General features: G+C 37.5%; 1 protein-coding gene across 2 annotated transcripts in view; it reads right to left on the reverse strand.

Moving 5' to 3' along the window:
• ncbp3 (nuclear cap binding subunit 3) overlaps positions 1-19,517 on the reverse strand; it is a 34,723-nt gene that overhangs the window by 8,877 nt on the left and 6,329 nt on the right. For both annotated transcript variants that reach the window (XM_028806684.2, XM_028806683.2), the window contains exons 2-8: positions 13,763-13,828; positions 10,471-10,576; positions 9,869-9,994; positions 8,551-8,676; positions 4,613-4,773; positions 2,921-3,029; positions 2,312-2,411 (exon numbers count right to left, since the gene is read on the reverse strand). In XM_028806684.2, the coding sequence (XP_028662517.1) occupies positions 2,312-2,411; positions 2,921-3,029; positions 4,613-4,773; positions 8,551-8,676; positions 9,869-9,994; positions 10,471-10,576; positions 13,763-13,828 (794 nt within the window). The remainder of the gene's footprint in view (positions 1-2,311; positions 2,412-2,920; positions 3,030-4,612; positions 4,774-8,550; positions 8,677-9,868; positions 9,995-10,470; positions 10,577-13,762; positions 13,829-19,517) is intronic.

Raw genomic sequence — 19,517 nt, forward strand, 5'->3', positions numbered from 1 at the left:
ACCAAAGAATTATGTACACCCTTAAGAAATGTGACACATCAAACAATGATATTCTTATGAAAGGTGACTTAACCTGGCATCATATAGTATTTTCAAACAATTTTTCCCCGATGACTCACTTTTGTGAATAAATAGACCTTAGCGACCTCCCCCAGCAGGCAGGAGTGGATGCCTAGGCAACTGGGGTAAGCTCTGCTCTGGAAAAAAGTCTGATGTGATAATACGCAAGATTTATGGTAAGTGCAAACAGATCTTATTGTGGAATAAGTACTTTTAAAATGTCTCTAGTACTTAACTGCTGCACAATAGTTGTCATGTGGTTGAGTAGCTGCCAAAAGAACAAGAAAAATCAGAGGGTTTTCTTGCAGTGCTTCAGAAAAGTAAGAATTTTACTGTACTCTGTACAACACCTCAACAGCAAAAAGTAATAACTGCTTTCCTAATGGGTCAAGTATGCTTTGTAAGTTTAGACCTATTCAAACTCTATATGTGAGAAGGTGATGCTCATATTAGGTACATTTTATTCTATTCTACTGCTTTGTCTTCAGTTTAATTTGATGTTGAAAATGGAACCATAATGGCCATTTCTCTCATTAGTAAAATAGGGAAATACTAATCCAGTCAGGGCCAACCAGTTTCAGTAGTTTGACATTTCTAGACACTCTGACTAGTTCAAAGCGATCAAGCTCTGTTTGATTGTTTTGAATTTGTCTTAAATTATAGAGGTGGGCCTTGTCTTGACTACTCACCCAGAATGCAATAGTCCCATCCCAAAAAAAGAAGTAACACTGGGGTTTGTGTTGCCTTTTTCATACTATGACATACATCTGGGGGAGAGGGGATTGTTCAGCTTAGATTTCATTTCTACAGGCACTGGTCACTACTCAGTCTCTGGGGCTATCACCTTAAGTGAATCACAGTGTGTGACAGAATTGTTTCTTAGTGTTCACAGTGATTCCAGGTTGTATATTTTGGCAGCCAACTGACACAAAGAACATCAGAATTAGAACAAGAACACAGTGAATATGTAAACAGACAAACACCATAGACGATTTGGTTGTAGTGTTTTCCCAGATATTTAATAAGTTAATTTAATTCACTTCAAGATTGGATTCTACAGAGACTATGGATTACTGGGCGATTGATTGTCATTACTGAGGGGCTCTTGCACTAATTTCAATGGCAGGGTAAAAACAGAGATTCATAAGAAAGACAAAGAGTGTACAGCGACAGCACGATGTGCATAGGGCAAGTGGTTTCCTGGCAGACAATGGAATTAGATTTGTTAGTGAAACAGATGGCATGAGCATTCTGATTATCTTTTCTTTTGCAGAGATAAAGCATTTAAAGAAGGTAGATGGTGAAGCTGGCTTGTAACAAAAGATATGCAACTGTTCTGCCTTGAGGCAAAGAACTTTTCTGTTTATCAGAAATGTTATTCATGTACTGCTGTTTGAGATTACAGAATGCTGTCCTTGCACAATCCCTACCAGAAGTTAATTTGGTGGACCCCCTGGAGGTAGTAGCAAAGGAGAGAATGACAAACAGAACTGAGTGCCTTATGAACAATGCTGCACATCCTCTGTCTGGCACAGTAACACTGAGGAATTTCAGCCAACAAATTATAAAGCAGAACTGTGTCTAGAAATGTGACTGAGGCTCCTTTATACCAACAGCAACATACCTCCATAATGCCTCACTGTGACTGTGAAAGCCATGTCAGAACTTTTCTTTCTTTTTAAATCTGTTGCTTTATAGTTGTTTGGGTGTGTGTTTAGACCAGTGTGTGTATAAAGGTATTTACTTATATACCTATTTATTCCCTCTGGGGACAAATAAAGTTCCTTCCATCCATCAATCCATCCAATTGTGGACGATGGTAACAATATCCCCCTTGTAGCTTGCAATTGCTACTAGTTTGCTAGGTACTTTACATGACCTTCTTTGTGTTTGTAATAACTATCAGATGTTTAATTTTCAAACAGTATACCTTTATAATTTGGTGGAAAATTATGCTGCAGAACTATAGCTCTATATTTCCCTAAAGTGACTGGAATGTGTACTTCAAGTAAGTTTTATTTATCTGTGAAAGATTACTTGACATCCTGTTTTGTTTTCTAAATCCTGCATCTCACAACTCAGACTTTCAAAAACACTTTTAACATGTGTAAGTGGTTATGGTTTATTGTTAAACTTCATGTTGTCAAATACTTTATTAATGGCATTTAACAAAGACCTAGAAATCAACCCAATAGACACTGATCATATCTAAAACTGAAAAGTCATTTGTATTTTGTTACTTATCACATACCAAGAGTTGCTCAGAATGCCTTTCATGCCTCCATAATTTGGATTTCCATACTTCATGTAATATTGACTTCTCTTGGCAGCTCCTAGTTCCTTTTTATCATCTGGAAAGAAAAAAAACACATTAAGACTATTAAATATGCAGTTAAATAGTATAGCTATTTTGCATGTATGTATTGGGAAAGTCAATACACAAAACTGCCTCTTTTAAAAATATGCAAATATATTCATTGCCTTCTTTATGCAATGTACTACTCTAATGTAACTGGCAAAGTCCTAACTTCATGTCTTGCCAGTTGACCAATTACAATCTGAAACACAACTAAAACCAAGCAAAAAAGGTTACTCTATTTAAGAACTTCCGACACTACCAATGAATTCTGATTTCACTCTCAGAAAGTCAGTTTAAGCTATTTTCCTCTGTATTCAATCATCGCTCTTTAAAATTCCCTAAAATTGTCCGTCTCTGGTCATACTTACTTCTGGATTCAAGTTTTTCTTTTTTTTTTTTGCTCCTTAGCCTTGAGTAACAGTCATGATTGGCATATTTACAGTCTAATGTACTAATCGAATTCTTAAAAACAGTGCAAAGAGGATTTTCAGTACTGCTCACCATATGTAGCAAACCTTAGAAATAGTTTATTTCCTTTGAAGGTTTTCACAGCAGGACGAAGGTCATTTCGCAGAAGAGACTCCTTCTCAGCCTGGGAGAGTACGTCAGTCTAAAGACAAGTAACAACAGTCTATCATTAAAATAACCAAAGTAACTCAGAACTAGTGAATTTGTGGGTATGTCTTAAAAAAAACAAGTAAACCTTACAACTCAGAAAAAGTTAGTGACACCTTTGATTTTTTCAGAATTCATACATGAATAGCTCCTAAAATGACTGATCTTCATCGAAGAGTTAGACAGTCTGAATAAATAAAGTGCATAAATAGTTCTGTAAAGTGTCATATTTATTGAACATATTATTTCAGTCATCAGGTACAAATATATGAACCTCACTGAAAGAGAAAAATTTGAAAGAGGGTAACTGGAGACAGCTAGCCCCTTAAATCAATCCAATAATGTTGGTTTCCTACTCTTCAAAACAGTGTTATATCAAAACTCAACTTGCCACAATTATGAGTATTCAGCACACTTTAGAAGAGTTACTAACTTCATCAATCCATATTTAAATAGAAAATGGATTGCATGTTTAATAGATTTGTAGCTCACCCAAGGAGTGGGCATGCTGCAGAGAGCAATGGAAGATCACACCATAAAATGCTTAAGCAGTTGGAAGTAGATTACAGGGTGACACAACTAAGGATCTTCAAGTAACTCTTCTACTTGATACTGTCTGTGATTATGAGTGAGCAATAAGAAAAACACCAAGCAGCAGTGGAGTTCAAGGGAAGTTTCCATACAGGAAACCAATGCTGTAAAAAGTACTAAAGACCATCAGGAAGACCCACAACACTAAACTGACAATGTTAAGCAGACATAAGAGAGTTAAAAGGTTTGGCAAAAGTGTTAAGGACATTCTCATGTCCTCAGGGCCTGAATGAGTTCAATCACTGAGGGAACAATGAAATTCAAGTTTTATTAAGAAAAACTTTCAGATGAATCTGAAATTCAAAAAAAGATGAACAATGTAGTATGCCAAGGACACCACACAACAGTACATCAACAGAAGTGGGCCTTAAATCGAAGAAATGTACCATTTAGGAAAACCAAGTCAAATTCTTGAATTGGGTCACAATGAAAACCTGTAGCATGATATGAAGCAAGCTGTTCATGCAAGACATAACAGAAATATAATGGAACGGATATATTTCCGTAACAAGAAATGGGACAAAATACTTCCTAAATGCTGTGTTGCACGTGATCAGACCTACAAGAAGTACTTAGGTAAGGTTACTGCTGCTAAAGGAGGTTCTGGCATTTACTAAATGTAAAGCTTCATCTTAAATATTTATACAATATGTTCAATAAAATTTTATCAGCCAGTCATTATTTAAGATTTGTATGAATATTGAATTAACTTTCTCTTCATATTTGTAGAAGCTACCACTTTGCACACACTAGTGTCACAAATTATGATGTACGTACTGTACACAAAAATGTTACTGCTTTGAGGCAAAATGGGATGACTGCTGATTGAGATAATAAAATGTTGTGAAACTCATGAAATGGCTCTCTATTATATGATTTGGGGGAAAGAAAAAGTGATTAAAAGTATAAAACTGGTTTAACAACAGACTAGATCACACACTCAGGGCTTCTGGGAAAACATTTTTCCCCACTGTCTAGTATTCTGACCTCCAGCTCTTGTGTGGGTTTCTTCTCAGTTTCTTCATCACTTTCACTCACTCTCCCTTCATTTTCCTCCTCGATGCTATTGTCATTATCATCATCATCATCATCATCATCTTCCACCTCTCCTTCTTCAGTTTCTTCATCCGAATCTTCACGATGCTTTTCTGAAATTCAAGCCAGAATGTATCAAGGATTTCCAAAAACAGGGTGCATTATTATATATGCTAGGGATGTGGGACCACATATAACATTACTTATGTAGACCCATCTTAGGTCACCAGAAGGACGAATTATGGAGCACTGGCACCCTGTCAATGGATTATACCACTGGTGTGAAAGTTTAAAAAAGAAACTAGGAAATGTGATGGTGTGGGTTGGCTCCACACTCAAACTTCAGTTCTGGGAGCCCCTTGAATTTGACACTGTCGATAATGTAACCAGATGAGCCAGGCAGATGAGGACAAAACACACACATAGCAAGGGGTAGGTGCATAATGGTGCCAAATGCTTTTATTATTGTCTCCATGGCTCTCCACCTCATGGCCGTCTCCTTTTTCTCGCACTTGAGCTTGCTCTTTTGAGATCACTCCTGCACCATCTCTCGCTTGCTCACCTCCTCCCTACTTCACTCTCCTTCCTTGAATCTAGTGCTGGGCGGTATGACCAAAATTCTATATCACGGTATTTTTCAAAATTATAGTTTCACGGTATTGGACGGTATTATTTTCCCATGCATGAGTAGATGTTAACCACATTTTCTACTACAATCACTGGCTAAGAATAACCTATTCCATTGTCATGAGAATTGTACATTGTACAAAAAAAACATTCTAATGTGCATACAAGTATTAATACAGGTTTGCATGGTCCCATAAAGTGATAATTTTCAAGGAGGTGGCACTAATGAAGAGAAGGAATCACATTGCATGACAGATGCAGTCAAAATATAGAACCTTTTTATTAAACAAAGTTTGCAAACAACTTAAACTAAAATTTTGACAACATATTTTCAACCATCCAAAGAGGCATTAAGAATTAGTAAAATATCCAGAGGTGCTTGTCAAAAGTTGTATTGCACTGAATATGTCTTAGAAAAGGAATAAATAGTAATATTTTTTGTAAACCAACTACACTTTGTTAATGTTAAACAATCTCTGTCCACTGACACAGTAAAGTGACTTTTTAAACAACTTTACCATCATTAAACTGCATAATATTTAAACTAATAAATAATAACAATAAAATAAATAATAGTGCAACTTCCAGTAATAATACTATTACTTCCAAGACTTCAAGCCCAGGTGCATTACACAGTATTCACCAAATTAAAATAAAACAAGTGCAACTTAGTGATGACATCTTTACATACTGAACTGTCATTAAGGCAAACTGCCTTAATACGGACCTTGCTTCAAGCTAAGCTATATACATAAATAATAAAACTGCAACTTGCATTTATAATGCTATTTGTGGTATAGCCCTACGGAAGCGTATTAGGGCCACAGTGAAGAAAAAAAAATACGGACACAGTGAAGAAAAAAAAAAAAAAACTGTCGAGAATAATGTCGATATATTGACTTTACTCTCGACATTTTCACTTTAATCTCGATGCTTATGTTGAGATTAAAATCGACATTTCCACTTTATTCTCATAGTTTATTTTGTCATTTAAGTAGAATGTCGTAAACTAAACTTCATCCTAAAATCAATGTTTAATTTACTAGATTTTCTTAAACCTCGTCATAAGTTAATGTAGAACATTAAATGCTTTGTGTTAAGTGTTCCTGAACCTAATTGTTAAACCGACTTCCTCTGCACTAAGAAGAGGCGCAGGCAGCGATCGCCGGACAGAATACATTCACTTCATGATATTCCTGCTCTCTGAAAATGTAGAATGCTAAGATAAATTTTCATGATGAAATGCATTAAAGCAGGTATTAAACATGCATGGTAGTGCTGCTCCCTCGCAGTAAGGGGTCCCCAGGTGTACGTTCAGTGTACAGAACTTTATGGCAGGTGTGACCAGGCTCCAGAAAACTAGATGTATGAATGGGTATCACACAGGTTTAACTTAAATATTGTGTAAATGCTGGGTTTGTGATCTGATGGTTGGAGACACAAACACATAATTCAATGGATGTTCTTCTGACTGGGCTTTCTTTATTGCATGCATGCTGTCTGTCTGACATACCAAATCCCCAATTCCTATCCTCCCTTTTTCTTTCTCCACATAACCAATCACCACACGATAAACGTCTTTGTGAAATTAAAACTAGTTATAAACTTAGATCACAGAGTGTTCAGAACTTTAAAAAAATATTCGTTGTACATGTTTCATTATGCCATCCATTCAGGGTTGCACCCATCCCAGTAAGCATTATGTGTGAGGCAGGAGAAAATCCTGAACAGGACGCCAGCACATCGCAGGGTGAATACCAGCAATACATAAACTAGCAGGGTTAATATAGCAGAACAAAACCCCACATCCTACATGACTTTGAAAAAAACTGAAGCACGCTGAATAAACCCACCAGAAAAACATGCAAATTCAAGGCAGGGAACACCCGGGACCCCTTTGCTGCAACGCAGCAGTGCACCCTGCATGCCACCATGCCCCTACATGATTAATACATGCTTTAATGCATTTCATCATGAAAATGATATCAAGTATTTATCTTGGCATTCTAACTGTTCAGGGAGCAGGAATATCATGAAATTAATGTGTTCTGTGTGGTGATCGCTGCCTGTGCCTCCTCTTAGTGCAAGAGGAAGTCAGTTTAAGAAGCACGTAGCAATTAACATGGCTCGGGGAACACTTAACACAAAGCATTTAATGTGCTACATAACTTATGACGGGGTTTGAGAAAATCTAGTAAATTAAATATTCATTTTAAGATGAAGTTTAGTTTACGATGTTCTACTTTAATGACAAATTACGAGAATAAAGTCAACATGTCGACTTTAATCGCGACATAAATGGCGAGAATAAAGTAGAAATGTTGAGAATAAAATCAAGATGTCAACTTTATTCTCATCATAAGCGTTGAGGTTAAAGTGGAAATGTTGAGAATAAATCCAACATGTCGTCACACTATTACGCAGTACCCAAGTACATTACACAGTATTGAAAAAAAATAAAACAAGTACAACTTGGCTTTCAGTATTATCCAGTAGTATAGAAACAGTGTGAATACTTTTGAACATAATGGTCCAAATCCAACCTTTTAAAACCGAAGCATCTCCAGACAAAAGACACGAGAATGAGCATTTTTTCAGCAAAAGTTCTTCTGTGTCATCATGTTCGACTTTATCGTCTGCTACAGCTTCAGTTTCAGAATGTTCTCTGTCCATTTTCACCATTCAATACCTCCACTAACGCATGTACTCTATTGCATGTGTGTTTAGAGGTGCAGCATTGAAAAAGGTCCCCCCTTAAACAGTTTCCTGCTGCGCCACGTTCTGAACGTTGTTTAGCCTGTTTAAACCGGTGTTGCAGTATAAGAAAAATCCATATCATAACAAAAATAAACGGTTTTTGGTATGAAGCGGTATACCACCCAGCACTACTTTAACCTTCTTCCTCAAATCTCCCTTTTCAATCTTCTCCTCATTTTCCTTTTTTTTTTTCTACTAATACGTTTCCCTTTTAAAGCAGGTGTTAGGTGCAGCTGTGGCAATCGCAGCTCCAGCCCTAATTAAGGTCATGGGCGATCCTGCAACAGTGCACAAAATGCAGGTCCACCAGCTCCCACAACTCGCACTGAAGCTCCTCCTGCCATGCTACCACGTCCCACCCATTTTTTTTTCTAAAAAAGTTAAAAGCTTTAATAATTAGAGATTAAATGATGGTTGTAATAATGTCTTTAGATTATTAGTAGAAGAAAATGAAAGTCATTCCATTAGTGGCTATGCTAACAAAAGATCATTTAGCTTTGTCCTACCTCTTTTAGGTCGCTCAGATGTATTTTTCTGATGACTGGCTTTCCCGATGATGTCCTGGTCTGGCATTCGGCTGATGTTAATTAAAGCACGGGTAGAAGTGATATCATCCAGCCATACCACATTACCTGAGACAAGAGGGAATAGGGTGAAAAACGGAAACTTAAAAGAACAAAATAATGTAAGACCACAATTAATAATAAAATCAACAGCAAGGATCTTTAGATAAAGCTAATATCTAAAACCAATTACAAGAGAGTAATTGTGATCTAGTGACCTGATAACTTATTAAAACTTACAGGTCTGCTTGAACTGGATGTATTATGCATTATAAGAAACCTCTTTATAAGACACTACTAAAAAACACAATGGAGAAGTTTTAGAGGGTGGTAATTCTACAGTATATATTTAAGAAGGTTAATCAAAATGTTTTCAGGCTGAAACCGTGAGGGGTATTGTAACCTTGCTGATTTTGTAAGTGAACAAAGATTACTTTCTGAGTATTAAACCGTAAATTACATGTTTCTGGTTTACAGGTTATGTTTCTTGTTTCACAGCCAACATGGACACCTAAAAACACAAAATCAAGTATTATGCTATCATTGAAGTTCAGAAGCTAGAGCAATAAGCTTTCAGAGCTGTTTACATGCATGCACAAGCCAAGAGATAGACTACAGAATTCTACTGAAAGAAAGCCTTATGAAGAAGACCTAAGCTCTGGGCAGCCATTGACACGGATTAAAGAAAGAAAAAAGCCATCTTGGAGCAAACTGTAGTGGAGAAATAAAGAGACTGAGCATGGAAGAGTAGTCACTAGTAGTCACTATATGAATTAGTGATGGCCCATTTTAATCTGTTCTTCATGAACAATTGTATTAGAGAGCTGTTTTGCTTCATGCCTTTCACAAATGTGTTGTTTTGCACCACTGAAAATAAATAGCCTTTATACTAACAATAACAGCATCTCATTTCTGATCTGAAGGAACCCATGTGATTTATTTATATTTGATCTTTTAATTTAATGGACATTCAAATCATAACTAAAAACTTCAGCTTTTTTTTTTTTTTGTTCCCTGAATGCTTAAAGTTTGTGCTTTCTTGTCAGTTGCCAAACTGCTACTGTATCTAGATGCTTACACCAAACCCAATGTTTAATTGGGGACTGCTCCTAAAGCTTTGCCAGTTACCAAAAAAGGTTTTAATGCTAAATGGTAAAACAGCTATTGGAATAAACAAGAACACACACAATTTCCACAAACATGTGTTCAAAGAGGGTAAATAAATAAAAAGAATGTCTAAAGGTTGAGCCTGTATACCTACACGAGCTGTCGTCTATCCATTCAATATGTGCAGGAGGGTATTCCTTAAAAAATCCAAAGATATCTTGAGTGCTCATCTCATCTACTCCACTCACACGAAGTGCTTCCAGGCGTACCCTTGGAATAGCTGGAGTTAAGAAAAAAATAAATAAGTTAGTATGCTATATTCCTTGGAAGATTAAATACATAGATTTCTCAGTTTATCTTTAGTACTAGGGTGTTGTACCGTGTTAGCCATTATGAATGTAGTGCGAAGTCAAGCAAAATGACACCTTTTATTGGCTAACTAAAATGACTACAATATGCAAGCTTTCGAAGCAACTCAGGTCCCTTCTTCAGGTTGTTGTTAGTTAGCCAATAAAAGGTGTCATTTTGCTTGAGTTCTCAATTTATCTTGTAAAGAGTACATAAATACATGAAGAATATATTAACAGAGAATGTAAACAGAGATAAAACATTCTGCATTTCTTAGAAGTCAATACAATAAACAAATTTACATCAGTAAACAAACAATGCCTGAAAATTTTAGCATAGACAGTAAACAACATATTAGAAATATATGAATTAAAGTGCCTCCCTCTGTATCAACGTGCCTTTTCTTACCTTTTCTCATCATCTCTCGGTCTAAAACAACATTTCTTTGCGCTAAATTCACCTCTGCGCGAAAATGGAAGCGTTTGGCTCTCTGTTCTTTTTTTTCAACAGCTTCCTGTCAGTCAAAGAGAAACACAAGACGTGAGAAGCCTTACTGGACTCAGCTTTTCATAACTGGCTGATTAGACTTTATAGATTAAGACTTTAAAATTTGCAAATTTTGTGAATCAGAACATAGGGAAAAATCAGGGCTGCCCAGAGTGTTCTGCAACATAATATTTAACATAATTATGTAATATTTTTATTGCTTGTTATGTATTATAGACCTGCTTCACCATACTAATAAGAGTCAAGAGCAGTATTTACTGCTCTCCTAATTTTTCCAAATAATCTTTGTCAACCACAACAACTTTGCTCTTCATGTACAGGTGCATCTCAATAAATTAGAATATCATCGAAAAGTTAATTTTTTTCAGTAATTCAATTCAAAAAGTGAAACTTTTATTATATAGATTCATTACACACAGCAATATTTCAAGCCTTTATTTCTTTTAATTTTGCTGATTATGGCCTACATGAAAATATGTATTGTAAACTCAAAATTCACTATCTCTGAAAATTTGAATATTGTGAAAAAGTTCAATATTGTAGACTCATGGTGTCCCACTCCACTCAGCTAATTAAAAAACAAACCAAAAGCTCACATTCTCTTTCTTAATCTTCCATCTAACTGTGACCTTTCTTACGACACGTGCATTTACATAGACCCAGTCATATTATACTGTTTTACATAATGTATATGTATAATTCACTAAGCCGGGAGACAAGTAGCCACCCATGGAAAGCACGCCGGAAGGGGCGTGGATTCACTAAACTGTCGACAAGTAAGACGCCAATGGCACATGCAGGAAGGAGCCACGCCCACCAACTCTTAGACCATTGGATACGACAAAAAAAATCACAGCCACACCCACCAACTCAGACGCGACGCCTCGGAAAACATGCCGTCATTTCTGTTTGTCTGTGCCACAGTCCACTTGCAGCTCTGAGCCACGTTGACTTTTCATTAGTCAACCTCAGTGGAACCTTGGTTCACACAGAGGCAACGCCAGAGAGACAGAGGCACACACAGAGGCAACGCCAGAGAGAGACAGAGGCACACACAGGCAGCGCGCGAGAGAGAGCCACGCACTCACACAGAGGCAACGCCAGAGAGAGACAGAGGCACACACAGGCAGCGCGAGAGAGAGAGCCGCGCACACACAGGCAGCGCCAGAGAGACAGAGGCACACACAGGCAGCGCAAGAGAGAGACGCGCAATCCTTTAAAACTGAAGTTAAAACACAATGAAGGAAGCAGTCTTTAAAAACCAATAAGCTCTGTGCCTCTTTTTCATTAGCGTCTCACCTGCTTCAGGCCCTGCAACAGTCGAGACGCTCTCTCTGCAGCTGAACTTCTCTGTGCCTGACTCCACTACTGTCAGTCGCCTGATTAAAAATGGCCTTTTGAAGGGGAGCTATGGACCCGCTATACCACAGGAACACATTGCCTTCGAGCCTGCTCTCGCTCACTCTAACGTACCTGCTTTCTCTCTTTCTCCTCACTCGCTCACACACTGCACAGGGGAGAAATGCCCGAACGGAAACCGTTTCAGCCACACTTCCACGCCCCTCGCTACATTGTGAGTGCGATGATTGAAACTCATCAGGGATAAGTCGGTTTTTCAAACGCAGTCGTGTAGCAGATTAGCAGGATGTAATAATCCGAGATGAATGCACGCCCCCGCACTGAGTGAAAACACAATGTATATTGCTGCAACAAAATGATGAAAGAACGGGCGCATTTTTTTCACACAAGCTGAGTGGGTGGGTGTTAGTTAGTTAATTAGCAACTAGAAGGATTTCAAGATATAATATACACAAGAGGTAACACTGCAAAAGCGGCCCAAACCAGAAAAGACTGATGGCAAAAAGTGGCTAACAAATTAAACGCGTGTGCATTGTACTTACTGAAAGCAGCGTTACAGATTTTGCAAATGTTCATTTTTTTCCCTCTGCTTAAAAAACATTGAAAAATCGGCGCGGATTGGTTTGCAGCGTGTAAAACAGTTTGTTTGTCGCGGATAATTTGCTATCCACACAGGGAGGAACCGGGAAGTGAACCCACAATCTTCCACTGTCTCCTTACTGCAAAGCAGCCGTACTACTACAGCGCCACACGGCAGTTAAAGAATGCACCGGGCCACATGTTCATTTTTTCCCCTGTGCTTAAAAGACATTAAAAAACTGTTTCTCAACTGTGACTCCGGAACAACTCAGTACGCGAAAAGCGGCCAGAATCGCAAACAACAATGAAAACTCTACGTGACTCACAGGTAGTGATGGGCCGCTCGATACTAAGGTTTCGACACTGTGTCGAGCTTTCGAAGCACTGCAGATTTTAATACTTGATCGAATAATGACATCTGTGATTTAAGGATTTCACATTTTCTTTCTTAAATGTGCTTACCTACATCATGGCAAAGTACAGAGATAAACCTTTATTTTCTGTCTACTCCGTTTTAATTAAGACAGACCAAAGAAAACATTTAAGGCTATTAAATGTGATCTCAAGAAAAGATCAGGGTTAATTATAATACTAATAACAGGAGCGATTATAATGATACAGTGCAAAAGTAAATACTAACTGAAAGAGCCGGGAATGCATGAGGTGAGGCGTCTTATTTTGTTTAACTCTTGCTATCGTATAGTGCATTCTGCCTGTCGGCGTTAGTTATATTTATATTTTTTAGACATCAGACACTAGACGCTGCTGACGAACCCTTCTCTTTGTTGTCAGTCTGTAGCTACGAAAAAATAAAAGCAATACGACTTTTAACAGACGTCACTGAAGTGTATCATAAGTTTCTGTAACGTTAATGAAAATGGCCAGGAGGTGTCACGAGAGAGGCGAGCTTCGAAGCTTCGATACGATTTCCGACACAATTGCTTCAAACGTGTTGATGCTTTGTGAGGCTTCACTCCGCCCATCACTACTCACAGGTTACTGAACGAGAAATCAGCAGACTAGCATGATGGATGGGGCGTAATGGGTGGCCTTCCCCTCTCCTCCGGATTTTTCAAATGTTAATTTTTTCCCTGTGCTTAAAAATCATTAAAAAAGCGGCCTGATTATGCAGCTGGCTAGTGTATAAATAATGTATGTAATTGCCACCTGCTTGCCATGTTACAGCAAAGAAACTGTACAATATCAAAAAAGTCATCAAAAATTTTATCAAAAAGAAAAAAGAAAAAAAAATAACCTTAGAGGTGACATCAATTCCAGTGATGAAAGTCCCAGCTTTGTTTTCATATCTTCTGCTGATGTCCTGCATGAAAGATCAAGCAATTATGAGCACTGCTATACTTACCAAAGAACACCAGTGAGAGGTATTAAATTATTCAACACAGAATAAATATGGTAGAGTTTGAGAAAGCATTTAAATTCCACAGTGCATTATTTACTGTTATAGTACTCAGCCAAAAAAAAAATTCTAAATACCATGTTTTGAAAAGTCAGTTTTGTCAAATTTGGAATGGATGAGACGGCAAATAATGGTGTCCTTTCAACCATAGAAACTGACAGCTACAATACACAGTGCAACTACACGTGTTACTTTACAGACCATTTTGCTCTGTACATGCATTAAAACTACTACAAATAGGCGCTGCTCTGAACTTGGCACCTGGTGCACAGTTTTTGGGAAAGGTGAAGAGCTGGCCATAACAATGATCTGTCCAGGTGTTTGCTCCAAAATACCAAACAGCACCTTTGCCAAAAAGGTTCAAGTAAAAACTTCTTGTCTGCTGCAGCACTATTCTGGTGTTTTCTCAGCCACAGGATGAGTCAACTTGTGCTGAGAGTTCAACATCTTTACTTCTTTGTATACTGGGATATGATCTTTTTCCAATTAAACTAAAACCTTCAGTTTTACAATACTGGTAAGCACTCCTTCAACATCAGCCCAAATATATCTGTACTTATGATATATAAACAATGCATCTTCCAGTACTTGCACACTAATCTTTTAAAGTGATTAGAGAGAAACAAATGTGTCACCCCCCCCCCCCCCCCCCCAAATAAACACCCAGAAAGTCAAAAAGCTTTAAATGGAAAATAAGAATTGCAGGCTCATCTATCAATCTTAAGATGCTTCCAAACTTTATCCTAAAGTTGGCTTAGTGACATATGGAACAAAGACGTCTGAAGCTAATCCATTCTGGACTGCCCTGAGACTGTCAAGTTTTCCCTATGCTCCAATTAACGCAATTTGTAAATAAGTGTTTCAGCCATAACATTTGTTAATGGGTGCATAAAAACATGCATTGACTAACATCAGCAGTAGAATGGGTCGTACTGAAGAGCTTAGCAACTTTAAACATGGCACTGGTATAGTATGCCACCTTTGCCACAAGTCCGTATGTGAAAATTCTGCTCTGCTAGATCTACCTCAGTCAACCATACATGATATTATTGTGAAGTAGAAGCGTCAAAAAGCAACAACCACTCAGCGACAAAGTGGTAGACCAAATTCACAGAGCAGAGGCGCCAAGTGCTGAAGCGCATTAGCATGTAAAAATTGCCTATACAGTGGAACCTCGGTTCATGAACGTCTTGGAACATGTACAAATCGGTTTACGACCAAAAAGTTCGCCAAACTTTTGCATCTGTTCACGACCACACACTCAGTATACAAACAAGCCAGTTTCCCTTTCGGTTTGTACGTGTTCAGTCTCTCCCTGTGCATTTCCTGTGTAGCGGGCAAGCGAGCGAGCGAGAGAGACACACACACACAGGTGCGCGAGAGAGAGACACAAACACACATAAACCCGAGACATACACAGACACAAGCGCGCAAGAGAGACACTCACACACGAGAGAGATAGGGCTGGATGCTTAAGGTAGAAAGGCAGTTAAAAATTGCACTGGGCTTGTTTTTGTTTTCACTTCTGTTTACAGCGATCGGTTCGTAGTGTGCATTGTTGCAATGTTACTTTTCTTGGTGGTTTATTAAATTACGGATTTTTCAAATGTAAATTTTTTTCCCTGTGCTTAAAACTCATTAAAAAAAGTGTTTTTAGCCAGCGGTTGGTAGCGCTATAGCACAAACTATTGCAGTGTTAGTTTTCTCTGTTGTTCAAGGTTTTCTCAGTGTTATTCAATGTTTTTACATTTAGTTTACTATTACGCTGTGCATTCTATGGTATAATTAACTATATTTGTGCTTAAAAGCTTAAAAAATATATATATTTACATACAGTTCGTACGGTCTGGAACGGATTAATTGTATTTACATACAATCCTATGGGGGAAATTACTTCGGTTCACGACCAAAACGGTTTCCGACCAGAGTTTTGGAACAAATTATGGTCGTGAACCGAGGTTCCACAGTACTCTATTGGATCTCTCACAACGGAGTTCCAAAGTACCTCCGGATGCAACATTAGCACAAGAACTGTGCGTTGGGAGCTTCATGAAATTGACTTTCCATGGCCAAGCACCTGCATGAGATTACTATGCGCAATGCTGTGTCAGCTGGAATGGTTTATAAAGAATGCTGACATTGGATCAGAGGAAACATGTTCTCTTGAGTAATAAACCACACTTCACTATCTGGAAGTCTAATGAATGAATCTGGATTTGCCCGATGCCAAGAGAATGCTACCTTCTGGACTGCAAAGTGTCTACTGTAAAGTTTGGTGGAGGTGTGATAATGGTCTATAATTGTTTTTCAGGGTTTCTGCTAGGACACTTGCTTCCAGTGAAGGTTGCTATTAATACTACGGCATACAAAAACATTTGAGACAACTGTGCACTTCCAACTTTGTGGTAATAGTTTTGGATAGTTTCTGTTGTACATAAAGACATGATTTGACGAGTTTAGTATGGAGAAACTCAAGTGGCCTGCACATAGTCCTGACCCTTAATCCTAATGAACACTTCTGAGATAAACTGGGGCATTAACTACGGGCCATACATTCTTGTCCAACATCAGTGTAGTACTTGGCCCCATGAATGCTCTTTTGGCTGAATGGGCACAAATTCTCACATACACAGTCCAAAGTTTTGTGGAAAGAAATCCCAGAAGAGTGGGGGCTGTTATGGCCACAAAATAGGGAGTTTGGGCAATTTCATATTAATGCCCATGGTTAGGTCATCCACAAACTGTTGGGCATATAATTAATATTCAGTCAAACAACAAAAATTCCTCTTATTTTAATAAAAGTAAAATAAACTAAATTGATTAGTAATTTACAGAATGAAATTATAGTTTTATGTAGACTTTAAGTGCCTTTCAGATGATAGGTAAATAAACAGTACTGTATTGCTGTTCATTCCTAATTGCATTTGGATCATCTCCAAATATTAGTGGGTAAAAAAAAAAAAAAAACACAAACACATTCAAAACCACTGAACAAACTAATTTCTTGAATGGCACAAACTAAGGAAGCCGAGCATTGAAAGAAAGTAACAAACCATTGGCTTGTCTTGTGCCAATTAAAGTAAAAGAGTGTTACACAGAAGTACAGAGATGTCGCATGTTTGATCTCTGAAGGAACAAGATCACACAACTTAACGAATAGCTGGAAATGAAAAGAAATGCCGCCTGACAAGACAAAACATGTGGAATCTGCAAAAGCAAGCTGAAATGGCAAGAACCATGAGCAATGTAGGTAAATGATTTGTTAACTAGGAAAACGTTGTTTAATAACTGACTAATTGCTTTTGTTGGGGGTGGTCCTGAAGTTAGGTCAAAAAGGTGGCGGGCAACTAAATATACTACCATCTGTGCTTCATTTTTGGATGTAAGCATTTTTACTTTATTCAATGCCCTATTGAAGATGTGGGGGACAAAAGACATTTCTTCAAACAGTGTCTACAGCATGTGCAATGCTTTGCTTTATCATATCAATGCAACAGGTTCAGTTATTTGAACAATGCAGTTATCTATCATATACATAAAAATTCTGTAAATAAGGGATTATTATTATTATTATTATTCATGTGACCAGCCCAGAAATATACATGTAATTTTATTTTGGATCATTATTGCAATAATAGAGGAAAACAGCAAAAATATAAAGGTTTAAGCTGTTTTCTGATTAAATATTATGAAACATTTCAACAGTTTCTCTACCCATGACATTAAGCATTAATATTTTCTTAACAAAAAACAACTAGGGGGATTGTACTTGTTAACATCAAAATTGCTCAGTACTCCGATTTATTTAAATGTGTTGGTTCATAAATAAAACTAAAGGTCTGTGGTACCACAATTCAAGACAAGCAAAAACGACGTCTTCTTGGTACACAATTTTCAGAATCACCTTAATGTCTAACACAACTAAATCTTCGTATGGAAAAGTCACACTCAACAGATTTTAATGACCAACAGCTGGTACATTAAGATCAAGCCATACTAGTTTAAAACATAGATAAAAACTTTATTTGTCCCCAAGGGGAAATTAAAATTTTACAAAAGCTCTAAAAAATAAATAAAATAAATATGATAAAAACAAACTACAAAAAAAAAACACATAAAAACTTCTGTCTTGGATAACAAAGAGCAGCTACTGTCAATACAGGCTTGTAGGCAGCAGTAAAATGAGGCCAATGCTGCTCAGATTGTGCCACAGGTTCATATTTAAAAATATTAACATTTGGATAGAGCAGTGTCCATGAATAGGCCTGAATTCCCTCTTTGAAGTCACCATCATCAAGAATGATTGATCAAAAAGTCATTGATACAGAGTAAATAATTTCCAAGTCAGCCAGATGATGTAAATTACTTTCCCTGGAAGTGACATGGACAAATTCTGTCCACAATTCAATACCTGGATCACACATTTAGTTTTAATTATACTGTGTTCACTATTTCATCACTGCACAGTCACAAAAATCCACAGTCTTCCTCCTGCTTATTCTACTCTGTCTCATCAAACCCATCTAGCATTATAATAGCGTCTGAAATAAGAGATGTAAGCCGATTCTTCACAGTACCCAAATATTACTATACCTGAACTCGTCATAACTCACTATGGGATATAAAACATATTGAAGTTACTTAGGTAAGTGGTCTAAATCATAGTTACAGGGACACTGGTGTGACCATTTTAGAAGGTTGCAAGGTTTAAAATTTTCCCTTTTTCACTTTATTTTTAAAATAAATGCACCACTTTTGACCTGTCCTGTACCCGAGGCATCAAAACTGAAGACCACTTATAATATTTTAGATAAGATAGTGCATTTATTGTCTGGAGCATAAGATCACAGAGCTACAGAGTTTCTTCTTAACATGTAGTACACTGAAAAACAGCCAATATAGTGTATGGGGAAAGGTTTAATTTGCAACTACCATGGCCCATGTCTTCAAGTCTTTATTCAGCACAACTCTTCACCAAAGGGTGAATACTGCAGCCAAGTGTTCAAACCCATCTTTTCTTTTTGAGAGAGTAGATATCAAAAAGGCTATTCAAATAACCTAATGTAGTTTATACTGGAGAATGGAGGCCTCACTTCAATATAGTTTAGCCAAAAAAAGTCAGTGTAAAGCTGTTGTTTGAATAATTAATGACCCTTAATAGCACACTGTACCATCAAACATGACTTTTCCTGAAAGTCTGATTAATTATTTAAACACAAATACAAATTTAGATTTTTTTATTTTTTTTAATTTCACAGCCTTTCATCTTGGCCTAGGCACTCCTGGGGTAATGTATGTGTGTTCTCTGTGTCTGTGAAGATTCCCACCAGGTACTCTTGTTAATCCCCCATATTCCAGACATGTGCAGGTTATGAAAACTGGCTATTCTACACTGGTCGACTCAGCTAAGTGTTGGTGAACACATTTATTTACCCAGTAAATGGGCTGGTGCCCCACAATGGGTTGGACGCCACTAGCAATAGGGACTGAGAACACAGCCATGTACGCGAGAGGTGGGGTTACAAAAATGGATAAGCAGAATGTTTTTTATATTAGCTTATATGATGAAAAAACAAACATGGTTTTACTTGAA

Source organism: Erpetoichthys calabaricus, chromosome 8 (assembly GCF_900747795.2).
Source record: "Erpetoichthys calabaricus chromosome 8, fErpCal1.3, whole genome shotgun sequence".
Lineage (NCBI taxonomy): Eukaryota > Metazoa > Chordata > Cladistia > Polypteriformes > Polypteridae > Erpetoichthys > Erpetoichthys calabaricus.